At 44.0% G+C, this 20331-nt stretch overlaps 3 protein-coding genes across 5 annotated transcripts in view; 2 read left to right on the forward strand and 1 right to left on the reverse strand.

The window, feature by feature from the left end:
• Positions 1–16842, reverse strand: part of PPIL6 (peptidylprolyl isomerase like 6) — a 35116-nt gene extending 18274 nt beyond the window's left edge. For 2 of the 3 annotated variants that reach the window (XM_081250919.1, XM_081250920.1), the window contains exons 1-5: positions 16724–16842; positions 13530–13625; positions 10229–10417; positions 6633–6695; positions 6382–6529 (exon numbers count right to left, since the gene is read on the reverse strand). In XM_081250919.1, coding sequence (XP_081107045.1) covers positions 6382–6529; positions 6633–6695; positions 10229–10417; positions 13530–13625; positions 16724–16825 — 598 coding nt within the window. In that variant the 5' untranslated portion in view covers positions 16826–16842. Of the gene's footprint in view, positions 1–6381; positions 6530–6632; positions 6696–10228; positions 10418–13311; positions 13367–13529; positions 13626–16723 lie in introns of those variants that run through there. The other variant, XM_081250921.1, reaches the window with a different exon arrangement.
• Positions 9432–9851, forward strand: LOC308626334 (large ribosomal subunit protein eL34). Its single transcript, XM_081251229.1, has one exon. The coding sequence runs from the start codon at positions 9464–9466 to the stop codon at positions 9815–9817; it is 354 nt and encodes a 117-aa protein (XP_081107355.1). The 5' UTR covers positions 9432–9463; the 3' UTR covers positions 9818–9851.
• Positions 16843–16955: 113 nt separating the features above from the next.
• On the forward strand, positions 16956–20252 carry SMPD2 (sphingomyelin phosphodiesterase 2). The gene is made up of 10 exons (XM_081250918.1): positions 16956–17464; positions 17672–17768; positions 17884–17960; positions 18315–18408; positions 18530–18619; positions 18864–18946; positions 19074–19206; positions 19302–19406; positions 19590–19743; positions 19845–20252. Exons 1-10 carry the CDS (start codon positions 17415–17417, stop codon positions 20231–20233), a joined length of 1272 nt encoding a protein of 423 aa, XP_081107044.1. The 5' UTR covers positions 16956–17414; the 3' UTR covers positions 20234–20252.
• Positions 20253–20331: the final 79 nt, after the last annotated feature.

The following is a 20331-nucleotide window of genomic DNA, read 5'->3' on the forward strand; positions in this document are numbered from 1 at the left end:
TTCTCTAGCTGTGGTGAGCAGGGGCTACTCTTCACTGCGGTGCACGGGCTTCTCATTGCAGTGGCTTCTCTTGTTGCGGAGCACAGGCTCTAGGCACGTGGGCTTCAGTAGTTGTGGTGTGCGGGCTCAGTAGTTGTGTCTCGCGGGCTCTAGAGCACGGGCTTCGGTAGTTGTGGTGTGCGGGCTCAGTAGTTGTGTCTCGCGGGCTCTAGAGCACAGGCTCAGTAGTTGTGGTGCACGGGCTTAGTTGCTCCGCGTCATGTGGGATCTTCCTGGACCAGGGCTCAAACTCATGTCCCTGGCATCGGCAGGCAGATTCTTAACCACTGCGCCACCAGGGAAGTCCCGATATGGGCCCTCTTGAGGATTGTTTTATACTAACAAAAATTGGACAACAGTCTAAATGTTCACCAATGGGAAATTAATTAAATTGGCATAGCACTGTGATGAAAAATTAGGCAGACCCTAAACATTTTATGTGTTTATGTATATTGACATATGAAGATGAATACTATATAAAGTGAAAAATAATAAGGTTAGAAAACAGTATTGGTGATATCTCATTTTAGAGAAGCTGAGGAAAAAACAGTTGATTTGCATACAAGATACTTGGATTAAATCTACATTTTCCTCCTTATCAGCCTCAGAATGTTCCAGATTATAGAAAAATAATGAAACATTATTAATTTAAGCCCCTGCATATTTCATCAAGTTCAAGCAAATCGCCTTCCACACTAAGCCAATTAATTTTAAATTGCTGCCTGATTGCTCCCTATGGGACATCTCCTAAAAAGCCTCCAAAATTTAATTTTGTGCTGCTAATCAGGCACCTAGTCTGTGTAAAGCCAAAGGACTGACCTGAATAGAAAGCAAAGATGGAGACCAAAATGCTTTAGGTCTTACTTCAGTTGTAACAGTGTAACATCTTTGGTGAGAAATAAGCTGTTTTTCTTTCATTCTGTTTTCAAATTCCCACCTTTAGTATGTTTCTTAAAAGCACTCTATTTTCTACATACACCTTTTTTTTAGGTGAGCATTTAAAATTATCTTTCGGTTTAAAAAATGTTATCCTACTTTTTTCTTAATTTTTGAATTTTTTTTAATACAGCAGGTTCTTATTAGTTATCTGTTTTATACATATTAGTGCATATATATCAATCCCAATCTCCCAATTCATCCCACCACAACCCCCGCCTCCCCGCTTTCCCCTCCTTGGTGTCGATACATTTGTTCTCTACATCTGTGTCTATTTCTGCCTTGCAAACTGTTCATCTGTACCATTTTTCTAGATTCTATGGCTTAATATATGATATTTCTTTTTCTCTTTCTGACGTCACTCTGTATGACAGTCTCTAGGTCCATCAGTGTCTCTACAAATGACCAAATTTCATTCCTTTTTATGGCTGAGTAATATTCCATTGTATATATGTACCACATCTTTATCCATTCATTTGTCGATGGGCATTTAGGTTGCTTCCATTACCTGCCTATTGTAAATAGTGCTGCAGTGAACACTTGGGTGCATGTGTCTTTTTGAATTATGGTTTTCTCTGGGTATATGCCCAGTAGTGGGATTGCTGGGTCATATGGTAATTCTATTTTTAGTTTTTTAAGGAACCTCCATACTGTTCTCCATAGTGGCTGTATCAATTTACATTTCCCACCAACAGTGCAAGAGGGTTCCCTTTTCTCCACACCCTCTCCAGCGTTTGTTGTTTGTAGATTTTCTGATGATGTCCATTCTAACCAGTGTGAGGTAATACCTCATTGCAGTTTTGATTTGCATTTCTCTAATAATTAGTGATGTTGAGCAGCTTTTCATGTGCCTCTTGGCCATCTGTATGTCCTCTTTGGAGAAATGTCTATTTAGGTATTCTGCCCATTTTTTGACTGGGTTGTTTGTTTTTTTAATATTGAGCTCAATGAGCTGTTTATATATTTTGGAGATTAATCCTTTGTCCGTTGATTCATTGGCAAATATTTTCTCCCATTCTGAGGGTTGTCTTTTGGTCTTGTTTATGGTTTCCTTTGCTGTGCAGAAGCTTTGAAGTTTCATTAGGTCCCACTTGTTTATTTTTGTTTTTATTTCCATTTCTCTAGGAGGTGGGTCAAAAAAGATCTTGCTGTGATTTATGTCAAAGAGTGTTCTTCCTATGTTTTCCTCTAAGAGTTTTGTAGTGTCCAGTTTTATATTTCAGTCTGTAATCCATTTGGAGTTTATTTTTGTGTATGGTGTTAGGGAGTGTTCTAATTTCATTCTTTTACATGTAGCTGTCCAGTTTTCCCAGCACCACTTATTGAAGAGACTGTCTTTTCTCCATTGTATATCCTTGACTCTTTTGTCATAGATTAGTTGACCATAGGTGTGTGGGTTTATCTCTGGGCTTTCTATCCTGTTCCATTGATCTATATTTCTGTTTTTGTGCCAGTGCCATATTGTCTTGATTACTGTAGCTTTGTAGTATAGTCTGAAGTCAGGGAGTCTGATCCCTCCAGCTCCCTTTTTTTTCCTCAAGATTGCTTTGGCTATTTGGGGTCTTTTGTGTTTCCATACAAATTTTAAGGTTTTTTGTTCTAGTTCTGTAAAAAAATGCCATTGGTAATTTGACAGGGATTGCATTGAATCTGTAGATTGCTTTGTGTAGTATAGTCATTTTCACAATATTGATTCTTCCAATCCAAGAGCATGGTATATCTCTCCATCTGTTTGTGTCATCTTTGATTTCTTTCATTAGTGTCTTATCGTTTTCTGAGTACAGGTCTTTTACCTCCTTAGGTAGGTTTATTCCTCGGTATTTTATTCTTTTTGTTGCAATGGTGAATGGGATTGTTTCCTCAATTTCTCCTTCTGATCTTTCATTGTTAGTGTATAGGAATGCAAGAGATTTCTGTGCATTAATTTTGTATCCTGCAAATTTACCAAATTCACTGAATAGCTCTAGTAGTTTTCTGGTGGCATCTTTAGGATTCTTTATGTATAGTATAATGTCATCTGCAAACAGTGACAGTTTTACTTCTTCTTTTCCAATTTGTATTCCTTTTATTTCTTTTTCTTCTCTGATTGCTGTGGCTGGACTTCCAAAACTATGTTGAATATTATTGGTGAGAGTGGACATCCTTGTCTTGTTCCTGATCTTAGGGGAAATGCTTTCAGTTTTTCACCATTGAGAATGATGTTTGCTGTGGGTTTGTCGTATATGGCCTTTATTACGTTGAGGTAGGTTCCCTCTATGCCCACTTTCTGGAGAGTTTTTATCATAAGTGGGTGTTGAATTTTGACAAAAGCTTTTTCTGCATCTATTGAGATGATCATATGGTTTTTATTCTTCAATTTGTTAATATGGTGTATTACATTGATTGATTAGCATATATTGAAGAATCCTTGCATCCCTGAGATAAATCCCTTGATCCCTTGATCACGATGTATGATCCTTTTAATGTGCTGTTGGATTCTGTTTGCTAGTATTTTGCTGAGGAGTTTTGCATCTGTATTTATCAGTGATATTATTCTGTAATTTTCTTCTTTTGTAGTATCTTTGTCTGGTTTTGGTATCAGGGTGATGGTGGCCTCGTAGAATGAGTTTGGGAGTGTTCCTTCCTCTGCAGTTTTTTGGAAAAGTTTGAGAAGGATGGGTGTTAGCTCTTCTCTAAATGTTTGATAGAATTCACCTGTGATGCCATCTGGTCCTGGACTTTTCGTTTGTTGGAAGATTTTTAATCACAGTTTCAATTTAATTACTTGTGATTGGTCTGTTCGTATTTTCTATTTCTTCCTGGTTCAGTCTTGGAAGGGTATACTTTTCTAAGAATTTGTCCATTCCTTCCAGGTTGTCCATTTTATTGGCATAGAGTTGTTTGTAGTAGTCTCTTAGGATGCTTTGTATTTCTGTGGTGTCCATTGTAACTTCTCCTTTTTCATTTCTAATTTTACTGATTTGAGTCCTCTCCCTCTTTTTCTTGAGGAGTCTGGCTAAAGGTGTATCAATTTTGTTTATCTTCTCAACCAGCTTTTAGTTTTATTGATCTTTGCTATTGTTTTCTTTGTTTCTGTTTCATTTATTTCTGCTCTGATCTTTATGATTTCTTTCCTTCTACTAACTTTGGGTTTTGTTTGTTCTTCTTTCTCTAGTTCCTTTAGGTGTAAGGTTAGATTGTTTGAGATTTTTCTTGTTTCTTGAGGTAGGATTGCATCGCTATAAACTTCTGTCTTAGAACTGCTTTTGCTGCATCCCATAGGTTTTGGATCATCACGTTTTCATTGTCATTTGTCTCTAGGTATTTTTTGATTTCCTCTTTGATTTCTTCAGTGATCTCTTGGTTATTTAGTAATGTATTGTTTAGCCTCCATGTGTTTGTGTTTTTTACATTTTTTTCCCTGTAATTGATTTCTAATCTCATAGCGTTGTGGTTGGAAAAGATGCTTGATAAGATTTCAGTTTTCTTAAATTTACTGAGGCTTGATTTGTGACCCAAGATGTGATCTATCCTGCAGAATGTTCCGTGTGCACTTGAGAAGAAAGCGTAATCTGCTGTTTTCAGATGGAATGTCCTATAAATATCAATTAAATCTATCTGGTGTATTGTGTCATTTAAAGCTTGTGTTTCCTTATTAATTTTCTGTCTGGATGATCTGTCCATTGGTGTAAGTGAGGTGTTAAAGTCCCCCACTATTATTGTTTTACTGTTGATTTCCTCTTTTAAAGCTGTTAGCATTTGCCTTATATATTGAGGTGCTCCTATGTTGGGTGCATATATATTTATAATTGTATCTTCTTCTTGGATTGATCCCTTGATCATTATGTAGTGTCCTTCCTTGTCTCTTGTAACATTCTTTAAAGTGTATTTTATCTGATATGAGTATTGCTACTCCAGCTTTCTTTTGATTTCCATTTGCATGGAATATCTTTTTCCATCCCCTCACTTTCAATCTGTATATGTCCCTAGGTCTGAAGTGGGTCTCTTGTAGACAGCGTATATACAGGTCTTGTTTTTGTATCCATTCAGCAAGCCTGTGTCTTTTGGTTGGAGCATTTAATCCATTCACATTTAAGGTAATTATCAATATGTATGTTCCTATTACTGTTTTCTTAATTGTTTTGGGTTTGTTTTTGTAGGTCCTTTTCTTCTCTTGTGTTTCCTACTTAGAGAAGTTCCTTTAGCATTTGTTGCAGAGCTGGTTTGGTGGTGCTGAATTCTCTTAACTTCTGCTTGTCTGTAAAGCTTTTGATTTCTAATTCAAATCTGAATGAGATCTTTGCTATGTAGAGTAATCTTGTTGTAGGTTCTTCCCTTTCATCACTTTAAATATATCATGCCACTCCCTTCTGGCTTGTAGAGTTTCTGCTGAGAAATCAGCTGTTAACCTTATGGGAGTCCCCTTGTATGTTGTCATTTTTCCCTTGCTGCTTTTAATAATTTTTCTTTGTCTTTAATTTTTGTCAATTTGATTCCTGTGTGTCTCGGCTTGTTTCTCCTTGGGTTTATTCTACCTGGGACTCTCTGTACTTCCTGGACTTAGGTGGCTATGTCCTTTCCCATGTTAGTGAAGTTTTCGACTATAATCTCTTCACATATTTTCTCAGGTCCTTTCTCTCTCTCTTCTCCTTCTGGGACCCCCTATAATGTGAATGTTGTTGTGTTTAATGTTGTCCCAGGGGTCTCTTGGTCTTCATTTCTTTTCATTTTTTTTTCTTTATTCTGTTTCACGGCAGTGAAATACACCATTCTGTCTTCCAGGTCACTTACCTGTTCTTCTGCCTCAGTTATTCTGCTACTGATTCCTTCTAGTGTATTTTTCATTTCCGTTACTGTATTGTTCATCTCTGTTTGTTTGTTCTTTAATTCTTCGAGGTCAGGTCTTTGTTAAACATTTCTTTCACCTTCTCGATCTTTGCCTCCATTCTTTTTCTGAGGTGCTGGATCATCTTCACTATCATTATTCTGAATTCTTTTTCTGGAAGGTTGCCTATCTCCACTTCATTTAGTTGTTTTTCTGGGGTTTTATCTTGTTCCTTCATCTGGTACATAGTCCTCTGCCTTTTCATTTTGTCTATCTTTCTGTGAATGTGGTTTTTGTTCCACAGGCTGCAGGATTGCAGTTCTTCTTGCTTCTGCTCTATCCTACTTGCTTGTATTACTTTTTAACCTGGAATATTCCTGGTAACACACTTTAGATTTGTTTATTTTAATAATTAGGGAATTTTTTAAAAGAGTATGAATATCTTAATTCATCATTTGGCTATATAAAACATCCTTTAAATATATAGATAACATCTAATATTAAATATATCTAATTCTATATGAATTTCACAAAGGCAGATAAAAGTTTGGACATTTTGATTTAATGTTGCAACTAAGTTGTATTTAAGCTTTTAAACTCACCTCCTCCTTGTATCCAACCATTCCGTACCACTCGATGAAAAATGGAACCTGTGTAATGTAGCCTGATGCCACTTTGGGAAAACCCTGCTTTTCCTGTGCACAGGATCTGAAAATTTTTACATGTTTTGGGACATGTATCACAATATAGCTAAAAATAAAGAGAAAAGGTTTCATAGATTAAAAACTTAACATTTTGACAGAGATTCTCACTCCCCCAACTTATTAAAAAACAACAACCAAAAACCTCTTACCTCAAAAATCAATCTTCCGATTGGATAAAAATCAATAGAAATGTCCAGGAACACAAAATCATGCTATTAAAGTTAGAGAGAAGAAGGTAATGCAGGTCAGTGTTTTAGCAGAAAGTTTTAGAAATGACCAAAAATATAATAGAATAATGTTTTCAGTGATAAGATGATTGACAGCATTAACAGTAGATAATGTAACAGCAAAATTAAAAGAATGACTTAAGGATGTTTGTTTCATTATACCAAAATTTTACTTCCTAAATAACATGCTTTTTAAAACCCTTAAGTGGTAAAGCTCTGAATCACATTAACCTATCACACAAGACTGAGAGCACATGGCCTAGATACCCACTGCATCACAAACTGGGTGTGGAAAGGAACACTGGTCATTCCCTCTGGAAAAAAGCAGCAGACTGGGAATTCTTTTCTTTCCTGAGTAATTCTGGGAAAAGATCCAACATGAGTCCATGGATTTGGTTACTGTGTGTTCTGGATTTTCAGAGACTGCACAGATTAGCTTAGCAGAGCCAGGCCATAGTCTTTCTGAGCAGGAAAATAAGGCCACTATATGAATAGGAGGTACCATACCAGGGGTAGGAAAGAGAGGATGCTGTGCTTTTGAGTTATTTCATTCATGACCTCATACTCCCAGATGCCCCCAGCTCTTGTTTTCAATTGAGATACTTTCTGGTAGAGACAACTAACATTTGTGAGCCCTTGTCTAGCCCTCAAAGAGGCATCCAAAGTGAAAACACTGTTGTCCATCACAGTAGCATTCATTTAGGGAGCAGAACACATCTAATGGAATACATTTCAACCCTTAGGCACCATTCTCGTATATAAAAATGCTGCCTGATTTAACAAGTACATAATTTGCCCTGCCCTATTTCTTAAGAATCTAGGAGGCATAAAAGAAATCACTTTTCGTTGTATCACTATCATTATTTTAGGTCGCTCTAAGCTTTTTTTTTTAATTAAAAGACTGAAATAGTATTGTAATATCTGGCATCCAGGAATGAAGTATTACATCCATACTTATTATAATTAATTGTTTGTGCCTCTAAGCTTCTGTAGTACAAGTTCTTAATTATAAAAGAATATTATAACTTTAGAATAAGAGGCATAATATAGTAAACTTCATAGGTTTAGGAGGAAAAAGGACATATTGCAAGTCATAATTGATTTCTGAAGTGAGTGAGTCCATTCAGACATCATTAAACTTTCCTGGGCATCAATATATTATCTTTATGTGGTTGTCAAGAGTAGATAATTCTAAAAATTCTAATGAAAAGAGAGTAAGTGACTGTGACACAAGATAATGTCACCTAGCAGCCAAACCTAATTGTCTGCTATATCGTTCCAAACCAGAAGTAAACAAGTCCCTGAGTTTTACTCAGCACAAAAAATCTAGCCTCTGCAAAAAATCCAAGGATTTTCTCCAGAATCTGGGTCCTCTCTCCTTACTGCCACTAATTAATTCAGGCTGTCATTATTTCTAGCTCACACTACTATAGCAGATTTCCAAATGGCCACCCTGCCACCAAGCTTTCCCCACTGTACCCTGTTTGGTCACAGCCCTAAAATTTTTTCCGAAACACCAAAGAAGATGATGTCATACTCTTTATGAAAAGTTCTGTTGGCTTGCTTCCTTCTGGATGAAATCTAACTGACTGGTTAAGAGTGGACAGTAAGTTCAACCTTTCTCTAGTAGATCTGGTTTTGGGGTTTGTTTGTTGTTTGTTTTTTTTAAACATCTAAGCACCTTTCCTATTTGAGAAACTCCTCACAAGGTTGCACCAGCCTCTGGAGAACCTCCTCTCTTTCCCCGCTACGTGTGAGCCAGGGTGTGGGCATATAACCTGGGCTTGACTAGTCAGGTGCTCCTGCCCGGGGCCTTAGATGTCTAGGAAGTGACGAAGACCCAAGGAGAGCTGAGAAGTTATGCTCGGTGAAGGCAGCATTAGGGCCATTGGGCAGCCATGGCAGCATCCTGGCTGCACATTCCTGGGGCGTGACCCTGGCCATGTTTTCCTGCTGCCAGGTCTCCCTTGGTTCCTGCCTGCTTTCCAAAGCTGGTTCTCCAGCTTTCCTGTCAATTGTGAGGTTACCAATATCCTTTTAATACATACTTTTTCTCCTCAAGTTAGTGACAACAGCTTGGTACTGTTGGCACCAAGAATCCTGACTGATTCTCATTTTCCCAGTGTCATTTCCTACTAATTCTGGCCTCCCTGCTGTCCCCTGCCATTCCCAGAGTACACCATGTACTTCTAGACTCCTGTCCCTTTGGGAATGAACTGCTATGAATGTTAACTTCCTCCCCACACCCTAGAGTTTCAAGCATTTTCCAAGTGCATTGTTTATTCAACAAAATATTCACTGAGCACCTCCAATGTTTCAGATTCTGTTCAAGGCAGTGGTTGAACAAGGGTGAACGAGACAAGGTCTTTGCCTTTGCACAACTCAGATCCTAGCACTGGGTCTTTATGTAGGCACAGGCCACCATGGGCATGAAATAATTTTCAGCATGTGGTAGCTGTTGGCTACAAGGTTTCTGAGCAAAATTACATACTTTTACCTGTATTGCCATTCCACCCTGATGGCTGTCGCTTGCTCTCTGGACCTCACACGTCCTAACTGTCCTCTGCCATTGGAAACCTCCCCAGTGCCATAGCTTGTCTAGTCCTGCTCTTGCCAACTATGTGTCATGCTTTAAAACATCACCTTCTCAAACTTGCCATTCTCTAGTGCAGTAGCTGTCACTTAGGTGTTAGAAAGTATTAATTAAAATATTTCGCTTCCTCTTCCGGGGACGGTACCTAGAGGCATTCAGGATGGTTCAGCGTTTGACGTACCGTCGTAGGCTGTCCTACAATACAGCCTCTAACAAAACCAGACTGTCCCGAACCCCTGGTAATAGAATTGTTTATCTTTATACCAAGAAAGTTGGGAAAGCACCAAAATCCGCATGTGGCGTGTGCCCAGGCCGACTTCGAGGAGTTCGTGCTGTGAGACCTAAAGTTCTTATGAGGTTGTCTAAAACGAAAAAACATGTTAGCCGGGCCTATGGTGGTTCCATGTGTGCTAAATGTGTCCGTGACAGGATCAAGCGCGCTTTCCTCATTGAGGAGCAGAAAATCGTTGTGAAAGTGTTGAAAGCACAAGCACAGAGTCAGAAAGCTAAATAAAAAAATGAAGCTTCTTTGAGTAATAAAAAATTCAAAAAGCAAAAAAAAAAAAAAAAATTTCATGCTAAAGGTGAATGAAGGATAGGCTTGACCTTCTCTGAGAGAAGGTCTTAATATTTTTTAATAGATGATAATTAATGCATATAAGCTTCTAGCGGGGAGTAGAAATGTTTGAACAGGGATGATCTTCTCCCAGTGCCATTTGCCTGCTGTGAGATAGGCTTGCTTTACACACCACCAAGCCAAACCCTGCCATGAATCCTCTGCAACTGGATCATTAGGTCATTGAGAACTTAACCTAGTCTCTTACTCTTTTATATTCCCTTTGCTAGGTTATCAGTAATTAATGGTCAATCCATGTAAATGCTCAAAGATTCTACTATTTTCCTTTAAAAAATTAGTGCAACTTGCCTTCGTGTCTCTTAAGAATTTGGCAGAATAATCCACAGTAAGTGCTTCATAAAGTGCAGGAGGCTTAAAATCAACTATATCCCATACTTTGTGGGCCCATTTCTGAAGATCAAGTGCATCACCCAGGAGCTGATCGTTAATAAAACACATCACATAGGAAGAATATTCCCAGATTTCATTCTTAAGTTCCTGTAAAGGAAAAGGACCAAAAAAATGTAGTGGGGGGTGGGGGTAGGGATGGGGGGAACTTAGCTAAACCCCCAAGCCAGAGCTTGAATCAACCCTAGGACTGAATCTTTAAAAAATATATTTTTTGCCATCTTTCAGAATTTTGTTCTCAAAGGGAATTTAAGAACATTTTCAAGACTCTGACGGTGTTGAAATCAAAGAATGACCTAACAGTGATCTTTAAAATGGTACGATCTTAGAAAATAGATGGTAATCTGGTAATAAAAGTCTGTGTGCATAGCATACTTGTTATATTAATTTGAAAACAAAATGCAGTCTTTTAGCTTCATTTCTGAAGCACATTTTACTGTATGCATAGTTGGTGTCCTAAATAAGACATGGTTTTCAATGGGAAGGATGGAAAGAACGCTTTTTTGATGGAGGGAAATCAGACCAGGTGAGGAAATGCCTCCTGAGGGCCAGCAGCAGGTTGCGGGGCACGCCAGGGGCCGTGAGGAAGAGAACTCACCTTTCATAACAATTTTTTTTTTTTAAACTCAAGTACTTTATTTATTTTTTGGCTGCGCAGCATGCGGGATCTTAGTTCCCCGACCAGGGATCAAACCTGCGCCCCCTGCAGTGGGAAGTGCGGAGTCTTAACCACTGGACCACCAGGGAAGTCCCTCCTTAACGCTTTTAAGCCCTAAGCCCCTAAGAATGAAGTGCATTGGTGTTTTCATCCATACAGCACTGCCAGCCAACCTCCTAAACCTCAGTGTGTGGCCACTGAGTAATGTGGCCTCTGAGTAGATCTGGTTGATTATGACCGGTGCCAGTCCTGGCAAAGCCATGCATCATCTGGGACAGCTGTTCTCCAATTTTAGTGGGCAGTCAGAATTACAGATTCCTGAGCCCCACCCCAAGTTTCTGATTCTGGGATGGGGCCTGAGAATCTGCATTTCTAACAACATCCCATGGGACGCTGCTGCTGCGGCTGGTCTGGAGACTGCACTTGGAGAAACGCCGGTTTGGGGAACGGTTTGCCTTCAGCTGCCAGCGTGCTCCATTCCCCACTCTTCTCTCAGGAGGAGCTCGCGTCAGATTCCTCACTTCCTAAACTTGTTCATGCTGAACTGTCAATCGCCGAGCCTATGGGTCAGTACTCCCTGGAATGTTGAAATTCATCAGGGTTCTCACATTTTACAGGACACAAAACTTTAAAAAGGGGAGGGAAAGTTTAATTGTGGATATTTTAGCTAGCCTGGTAGGAGAAATGCAGTAGCCGGTACACTTTATTCGGAGGCTGAAAATTACGTGCCTTGTCTGGGTGTCTTCTATACATGAGGAGCCCTCATCGCCTGCCTCAAGATAGCAGGCTGGACCCTAGGGCTTTCCAGCACTAAGATGTATGATGTTGCCTTTTTTTGGAGGGGGAAAAAGGGCCTTCCCAAAGGCTCTGAAGCCATCCCTCATGGTTGGCATTACATTATACTGAAGCACTGAGGCCAGTGCACACTAACCTCAAATGTGCTAAGAAGCACTATGTATAACATAAGACAATGCTTATGTGAAAGGAGAACAAAAAGCTGGCCTGAAGAGGAAGAAGAGGTTAAGGTGGCAAGTATCCAGGAGGTGAGGGAGGGAGAGGGAAGAAAGGAAAGACAGGAGTTAAGGATATGTGGGAAGAAGCAGCATTGATGACCTAGGAAGCCTCATTCAGGCCCCATGAGAAAAGCAGAAGGAAGAGAACACAAAACAGCTCAAGGTTAGCAACCCAGGCTGACAAGGGTCAGAAACTGCAGAATGGAATCCACACCAGTCTTTCAGAGTATGGTGGGAATATGGAAGAGGAATGGGTGCAAACCACGAAGCATGAAATCATGGCTCTCCTGTAGGTGGAGAGCACGATACGATAGGCAGTTTAGGAAGTTTGGTGATAAAAATTAAGAAAAACATATTGTTTTACGTTAGGGTGCCCAACTGTCTGGGTTTGCCTAGGACCGTCCCAGCTTTAGCACTGAAATTCATGCGTTCCAGCAAACCCCTCAGATCCAGGCAAACCAGGACCACTGGTCACCCTAGTTGTTGTAATGATTAGAGTTAATATTTATAGAAGTCATTAGAATAGTGCCTGGCATATAATAAGCACCATAGGTAAGTGTTTGTTATGGTTCTGTTTGAATTATATAATGAAAATGTACTGTGGCTGTGAAAATGGTATGAGACTTAACATATGGTATTCTTGACTCAGTCTTGCACCGTTCATGTGACTGAGCAGAGAGTGAAGTAAAGCAGCACTATCTGCATGGTAAATCACAGGACATCCTTGTGCAATCTAGCACAGGACAATCAAAACTGCTCCGGTCAGGGGAAATGGGATCTCCTCAGCCACTGAGAGATTGGGCTGGGCAGGGAAGCCAGGACTGGGACTCTCCACAGGACTGGGCCAAGGGTGACAAGCAGGAGGCGTACCCATTCTAGTCTGCCCCCCAATGTGAGCCGTATCTGAGCCAGGATGCCACATGTTCCAGGCAGCACTACCAGTTAATCAGGGATGGCACCCAAGAGGAAACCAATCTGCCATCCCTGGATGAGCTCTGCCAGCCTTAGGGTCTGGAGTTCTCCAAGGGTACTGTTAGGGGGGAGAATGCAGAGAAGGAAGCTTCCATTAGGACACGGCTACCCTGTGGGAAGCTGGCGCCTACCATCAGAGCTCCCCTAGGCAACCCTACATGCTCCCCTGCTATATCTGTGCTGGACACCACTGAAACCTTCCAGAGTTAGGGCCAAAAAGAGTGCCAGGCCACAGTAACCTGAGTGCCCGGGTGTCACAGGAAGTATGAATAAGTGATATGCCGGGAAAGAGGGGTAGCCATTGGCAGAGTAAATAGCAGCACTGAGAGTTTAAAACTTACCTTTATCACATGCTTTCCAAAAGAAAATTCTGTAAATGTTTGACTCTTTCTTAAAATCAGCTTGGTGAAATGACTGAAATAATTTAGGAAAAGTACATAATTTAGAGAAATAAAGTCTAGTTGTATCAAAATTACTGCTTCAGTTTTTCCAAACCAATGCATATGTAAATAAATCAGGCAAAACTTGGCTCATTTTCCACACCCCAAATATCCTTTACCCTTTTTTTCTCCTGTAGATATTGATCCCATGCAAATTCTTGAACAGGAACTATTATAGGGTCTTCAAATTTGGATGGATAATTACTCTTCAGACTCTAGGTTTCAAAATAGAATAATTATTTTAGAGTAAGTTCTCTTTTAAAGTAAAAATCATTCCCCCCAGTTTTTATGGGGTCCTCAGGAAGTTTTATGCAACATATACCCAAGCCACAGTCTGGCTTAGATGCCCCTTGCCAGCTCCCAGAGGCCCCTGTGCTTACCTCCAGTAAGTCCCTCCCCAGGCCATACTAATTGGTCTCTCATCTGAAGAGAATAAGCTCCTTGAGGGCAAAGACTATGTCTTAGTTTCCCACTGGCCTCAATATTTGGTACATAGTGGACCATCCACACATAGCAATTGCATAAACAAATGTACAAGTGAGTTTATGCCAGTAGTTTTGTGACCTGCCATTTCCTTTTAGGACCAGTTTTTCCCTAAATTAAACTCTTACTAAACCTCAGTGGATCTATGGATACTTTTTTTTTTTTTTTTTTTTTTTTTTGCGGTACGCGGGCCTCTCACTGTTGTGGCCTCTCCCGTTGCGGAGCACAGGCTCCAGACGCGCAGGCTTAGCGGCCATGGCTCACGGGCCCAGCCGCTCCGCGGCATGTGGGATCCTCCCGGACCGGGGCACGAACCCATGTCCCCTGCATCGGCAGGCAGACTCTCAACCACTGCACCACCAGGGAAGCCCCTTTTTGGATACTTTTAACTAAAATAAATGTTATTGCTTTAACTCACTGACATATGGAGAGTGACCAAAAGGATATTGTTGTGGTTATACCCCTTGGGAAAAAGAGAAGTAAATATTAAATGTGTTTTGGTCTAGACATTGAGCATGTATTGACATAATGTATTTTGTTTTGTCTGTATGAATCAGAGAAAATTCTTACTGGTTAACAACATCTGTCAAAAAAAAAAAGTTTTGGTTCCTGTTATGTTACACTTTGCCTCCTCCTAAAGCAAGGGAAGGCAGTTGAGGCAGTAACAGCTAGGCATCACCTTTCTGAGCAGGTCTGAGAAGTAAATGGACCAACAAGGGAAAAGTGTCATCTGGCCACTTCTATTGTGGTCTAAGGGGACACTGACTTGGCGTGCTTCATCCAGGGTGGATAGTCCAAGGGGGAGAAAGCCAGGATGTGAGTGTACCCTGCCTTGGGACCAGGGGTAGCAGAAGAGGGCAACAGCAATCTGGCCATTTCCTTCTTAGTCTGCTCTACCCAACCAACAGCTGATTTGTCATTTTTCTCGATTCCAGCATCTGTGCTCTGTCTGAGGTAGTCATGCAGGATGACTGCTGTTTCTGAGGGACCATCTGGAATAACTAATAAGCCCAATAGTTTTCAAATTAAGCATACTTAATCATGCTTTCTTCATAATTTGTTCCAGAATGGACTACATTATGTAATACTCTTTATAAATCTAAATCTTTCAGTTAATTAGGCATCAGGGATTGCTCACAAGTGATCATGTTGGAAATATATTCAAGGATCCTTTATTAACATAGAACTAACTGAATTTACATTCATATATTTTCATATTCAAATAGAGCTACAGTAGGCAAAACTTAAGAAAGTGAAAATTAACATTATTAATATAATAAAGACCTTGTTTGCTTGACTTAGTGTCCTCTGCAACAGGGGTTGGCAGACTGTGGCCAGCAGGCCAAAGCTGGACCGCTGCCTGTTTTGGTAAGACTTGAGAACTAAGAATAATTTTTAGATTTTTAAACAGTTGAAAAAGAATCACAAGAAGAATCATTTCATGTCCTGTGAAATTATATGCAAGTCCAATTTCAGTGTCCATAATAAAAGTTTTATTGGAAAACCACCATTCATTTACATACTGTCTGTGGCTGCTTTTGCACAAGGACGGAGTTGAGTAGTCATGACTGAGAACCTATGGTTCCAAAGGCCTAATAATTTTATATGTGGACTTTACAGAAAAAAGAATTGCCAACATCTTCTCTACAGTGTGGAGAAAACATGTGCCTTCAGAAAAGGAGCTAAGAAAAACAAGAGAAAAAAAATCCCTCACACTTATTAAATACAATTTGAGCCATATAACTTTGCTGATCCTATCAGCCCCGCTAACACAGTCCATATTTCTGTTTCTGTTAATGATCCATGTATCATTTTCACAGACTTCTTATCACTTGTTCTCTTCATCTTGATGTAAACTTCACCTATTTCACAAATTAGTCACTATTTCCTGACTTGATTTAATTTCAGACTGTAACTCTGTAGACTTGGAGCAGGTAAGAAGTTAGGAATTTCTTAAGATTAATTCTATTTGGGAACATTTTGTGTCAAGTATCCAGCTGGTTACTTTGGGAGATACAGACATGAATAAGGCATTGTCCTGGAGTCTAGTGGGGTTTTGAAGGAGAGAAGGTTGGCATAATCTTACAACAGCATTTCTGGAGCAAACCCCAAAGAAGTGCTGAATTTTACATTTCAACATTTTATACACTTCTACATTTCTCCTGCATTCGGGGTGTAGGAATGCTGCGGCATTACTGACCTGGCCTAATTCTTCCAGTTACTTAAAGTGTTTTTCATTTTACATTGTTCTTCATGTTTACAAAGAAATGTCTGTATTCTCCAGAGCACGTGTGGGTCATTTGTCAGGAAATCCCATAAGCACGTAATTCGATTGGAATGCAGTGACTGCTATAGAAACTTTAAAGAAGAAGAAGAACAACAAAAACCCTTCCCGAATGAATAGTTTTCAAATATCACTTGGGAAAGGAGTTTGTGAAAAAAAATCAGCTAGTTATATGGTAACATTTTTTTCACAAAGTTTTAAAATCTATAATTTGTTAAAAATTAACGTGGGAAGGCCCGCGTGCCGCAAAAAAAAAAAAAAAATTAACGTGGGATAAAATGTGTGTTAATGTAGAGGTAGGAATCACCTTTATTCCCAAAAAGGTTGTGAACGATTCCTTCGCTCGGATTTCCCTTTAAAGGTAGCTCTTCTCGAAGTGTAACTCCCGCCTGGACCGGCCCTCGCCGTCTGCACGCAGAGATCCATCCAGAGACAGCCCACCCTGGCCGGGACATCCCCTCCCTGAACCTCGACCCCCGCCACCAGGAGGCGCACGACCCGGAAGCGGGACGGGCCTTCCCGCCCTTGTGGTTTCTTGGCGGTTACCTCAGCGGCGCTCTTCGCAATTTGAAAGCTGGAGCTTTTGAAGAGCCCCACTACCTTCACCTGCAGCTGCTGCTCGGGCGGCGTCTGCGAGCCGCTCGCCATGGCTGCGCGCGGGGACTCCTCGAGTCAAAAACATAGCGCGTCGCCAGGGCAACCTCTCGGCCCCGCCCCCACCGCTCGCCGGAAGGAGGGGGCCGGGGGCGGGGCGGTCGGCGAAGGTCCGGCCTTTCCTCAACTTTGTGCCTGTTGCTGTGGAGGCGGCCGAGAGGCTGGAGAGCGCGCGTGGGCGGTCCCCACCAGCGAAGAGCTTCGGAGAAAAGGAACGGGGACCCCACGCCTCGCGTGCGTCAGCGTGGTTCGCCGCCGCTGCCCCCGCCCCGGACCTCCTCTGGGACCCCAAGCCCAGGGTCCTCCAGCGCCGTAGTCGCCTCCAGTCAGCGCCTGATTTCACCGCAGATCACCTTTCCGGGTTGCCGCGCAGCCAGATTGGGGTCAGCCGGCCGGTTGCCCGGGTAACGGGAGTCAGTCCCCGGGCGCGTGCATTTCGGGGCCGCGGACTTCCCGGGAGAGCGGGAGCAGGGCGACCACCTGTGCGCGGTGCCCCGCGGGGAAGGCCGCCCGCCCGCCGCTGTCTCCAACGCGGCCGTCGCTGCGGAGGCCGAGCCGTCCCGCGCCGCCGAGCGTCCCCGCCATGAAGCCGAACTTCTCCCTGCGACTGAGGGTCTTTAACCTCAACTGCTGGTGAGTGCGCCCGCCGACCCGGGTCTGGGACCGCCGTTCCGCTCGCCAGAGGCAGGAGGCCTTTCTTACAGCCAGGCCACGGCGCTCCCCTGCCCTACACCCTCGGGGTGCGGGGCAACCCCTACCTCCGGGGCCCGCACCTGGCCCCAGCTCCGTTGCTGCCCCGAGCGCCCCAGCCGTCACCTCCCCTGCGCTTTTCGTCCTCAGGGGCATTCCCTACCTGAGCAAGCACCGGGCCGACCGCGTGAAGCGCCTGGGAGACTTTCTGAACAGGGAGAGCTTCGACCTAGCTCTCCTGGAGGAGGTGGGGCCGCGCGGAGCTGGTGTGGAAGCCCGGCGGGAGCGGGGGCGGCTGGGGCGCGGGCGGGGGCTCCCGCCCTGGGAGAAGGGCCGGCAGGTATCGTCACCCCTCCCCTCAGGTGTGGAGCGAGCAGGACTTCCAGTACCTGAGGCAGAAGCTGCTGCCCGCCTACCCAGCAGCACACTACTTCAGGAGGTGAGAAGCCCACTGGCCCCGAAGCCTGGTCTCGGAGCTGGAGGCCCTTGGCCCTGCCAGCCCTTCCCCGTGCTTCCTGCGCCCGCCTCCCTCTGCCCCAGCGTCCTCTCCTCTGGGTGTGGGAGCGGGAGAAGGTGGAATGAGGAAGATGTAGCTCTTTAGCTCATCAGATTTATCATCAGGCCATCCTATCAGCCCACGTAAACGCCGTCGCTTTGAGCTTCGATCTGGGGTGGTACCAGCAGCAGAGGGAGAAAAAAGTAGCTGATAAGAGCTGGGAGACGAGGGAGGGGAAGGGGGTTGGGTATTTCTCTCCCTGCTTTTGTGGCTCCTGACTAGGACTTGGCTTTTCAGTGGCATCATTGGCAGTGGTCTCTGTGTCTTCTCCAAACACCCAATCCAGGAATTCACCCAGCACGTCTTCACCCTCAATGGCTACCCCTACATGGTGAGCTGCTAACCCCACTGCCTGCTAACACATGGTAAAGGAGGTGGCCTTCCTAGGGCTGCAGGGGATGGGCAGAAAGAGGGTAGCAGTGCCCTGAGTTCCCGCCCCCTCCTGCCTACAGATCCACCACGGTGACTGGTTCTGTGGGAAGGCCGTGGGGCTGCTGGTGCTCCGTCTGGGTGGATTGGTGCTCAACGCCTACGTGACCCATGTGAGTGAGGCCAGCAGTGCCTAAGGCTGGGACAGGCGGCCTGGTCCTGGGAGGGAGAGATGGGACTCATCCTCTAGCCAGGCTGCCTTGGGGTGAGGCATGGCAGCAGGATCTCCTAAGGCCAGTAGGCAAGGTTCACACATATTTTACCAAGCAGCGTGCCAAGTGACACATGCAAGCTTGATTTACTCCTGCCCTTGGGACTCTCGGTCTAATCTGCAATTATCTCCTCTATCTTGCTCAGCTCCATGCCGAGTACAACCGACAGAAGGACATCTACCTAGCACATCGTGTGGCCCAAGCTTGGGAACTGGCCCAGTTCATCCAGTGTGTGAGCCTGGGCTTGACAGGGGAAGTGGGATGGGGTCCAGGAACCGAGGGGTGGCTAAGGCCCCACTTTCAGGGCAGAGCTGATGAGGGAAGAGTTCCTGCCTCACCATCTTGGTTCCCCCAGCCACACGTCCAAGAAAGCTGATGTGGTTCTATTGTGTGGGGACCTCAACTTGCACCCAAAGGACCTGGGCTGCCGCCTGCTGAAGGAGTGGACGGGACTGCACGATGCCTATCTGGAGACTCAGGACTTCAAGGTGAGGACTTGCCTGATTATTTCCCCACCTACACCCTCAGCCTCTCTCCCTCCTCCTTCCCCGTGCATCCTCATTCAAGCCCACTATTCACCTAGGGCCCTGAAGAAGGCTGTACGATGGTACCGGAGAACTGCTACGTCAACCGGCAGGAGCTAGAGCAGTTCCCCTTGGGTATCCGCATCGACTATGTGCTTTATAAGGTCAGGCCTCTCCCTGCAACGTGCCTTCACCCTCTGTCTCTCTTCATGGCTCATCAGCCTATGCTGATTCTTTGTCCAACTAGTCTAGTCTTTTTTATCAGTGGCGGCTGGAGAATGGGATGGCCAGGAACTGGTTCTCTGGGAAAGGCCCTCTCAGAAATTTCTCTCTGGCTCTTTTTCTAGGCGGTGTCTGGGCTATACATCTCCTGTAAGACACTCAGAACTACTACAGGCCACGAGCCTCACAGCGGCAGCCCCCTCTCCGATCATGAGGCACTGATGGCTACTCTATGTGTGAGACACAGCCCCCCGCAGCACAACCCCAGCCCTATCCATGGTAAGTCAGCCCCATCCTTTTCCTTGGCCCTTCCCCCCAGGGCAGCCCCATCCCTCCCTCAGACCCTCACTCTCCCTCCCCACTGCCCCGCTTTGTTCTAGGACCAGCAGAGAGGTCTCCGCTGATCAGTGTGCTAAGGGAGGCCTGGACAGAACTGGACCAGGGCATGGCTCAAGGTCGCTGGTGGGCCACCATCGCTGGCTACGTGATTGGTCTAGGGCTGCTTCTCCTGGCGTTGCTGTGTGCCCTGGCGGCTGGAGGAGAGATCAGGGAAGTTGCTGTACTGCTCTGGACCCCCAGCGTAGGACTGGTGCTGGGGGCGGGTGCATTCTATCTCTTCCACGTGCAGGAGGCCAAGGGCTTGTGTCGGGCCCGAGCCGAGCTCCAGCATGTGCTGGGAAGGGCAAGGGAGGCCCAGGACCTGGACCCGGAGTCCCAGTCAACCCTGCTCCTGGGGCAGCAGGAGGGGGACAGAGCAGAGGAACAATAAAGCCTGACACTTCGGTGGCACGCGCTGCCTTTTTCCCTGTAGAGGCAGTGATTGGGGCCAAGGGTCGGTGTGATGGTCACAGTGTAGACCTTCAGGCT

The sequence above is a fragment of the Mesoplodon bidens genome (genome assembly GCF_964165515.1).
Source record: "Mesoplodon bidens genome assembly, chromosome: 12".
Classification (NCBI taxonomy): Eukaryota; Metazoa; Chordata; class Mammalia; order Artiodactyla; family Ziphiidae; genus Mesoplodon; species Mesoplodon bidens.

Coding starts and splice junctions, on each gene's coding strand:
- LOC308626334 (XM_081251229.1), top strand. CDS start 9,464: ATGGTTCAGCGTTTGACGTACCGTCGTAGGCTGTCCTACAATACAGCC.
- SMPD2 (XM_081250918.1), top strand. CDS start 17,415: ATGAAGCCGAACTTCTCCCTGCGACTGAGGGTCTTTAACCTCAACTGC. Junction 17,769..17,883: donor ACCTAGCTCTCCTGGAGGAG/GTGGGGCCGCGC, acceptor CCCTCCCCTCAG/GTGTGGAGCGAGCAGGACTT. Junction 19,207..19,301: donor TGGAGACTCAGGACTTCAAG/GTGAGGACTTGC, acceptor CTATTCACCTAG/GGCCCTGAAGAAGGCTGTAC.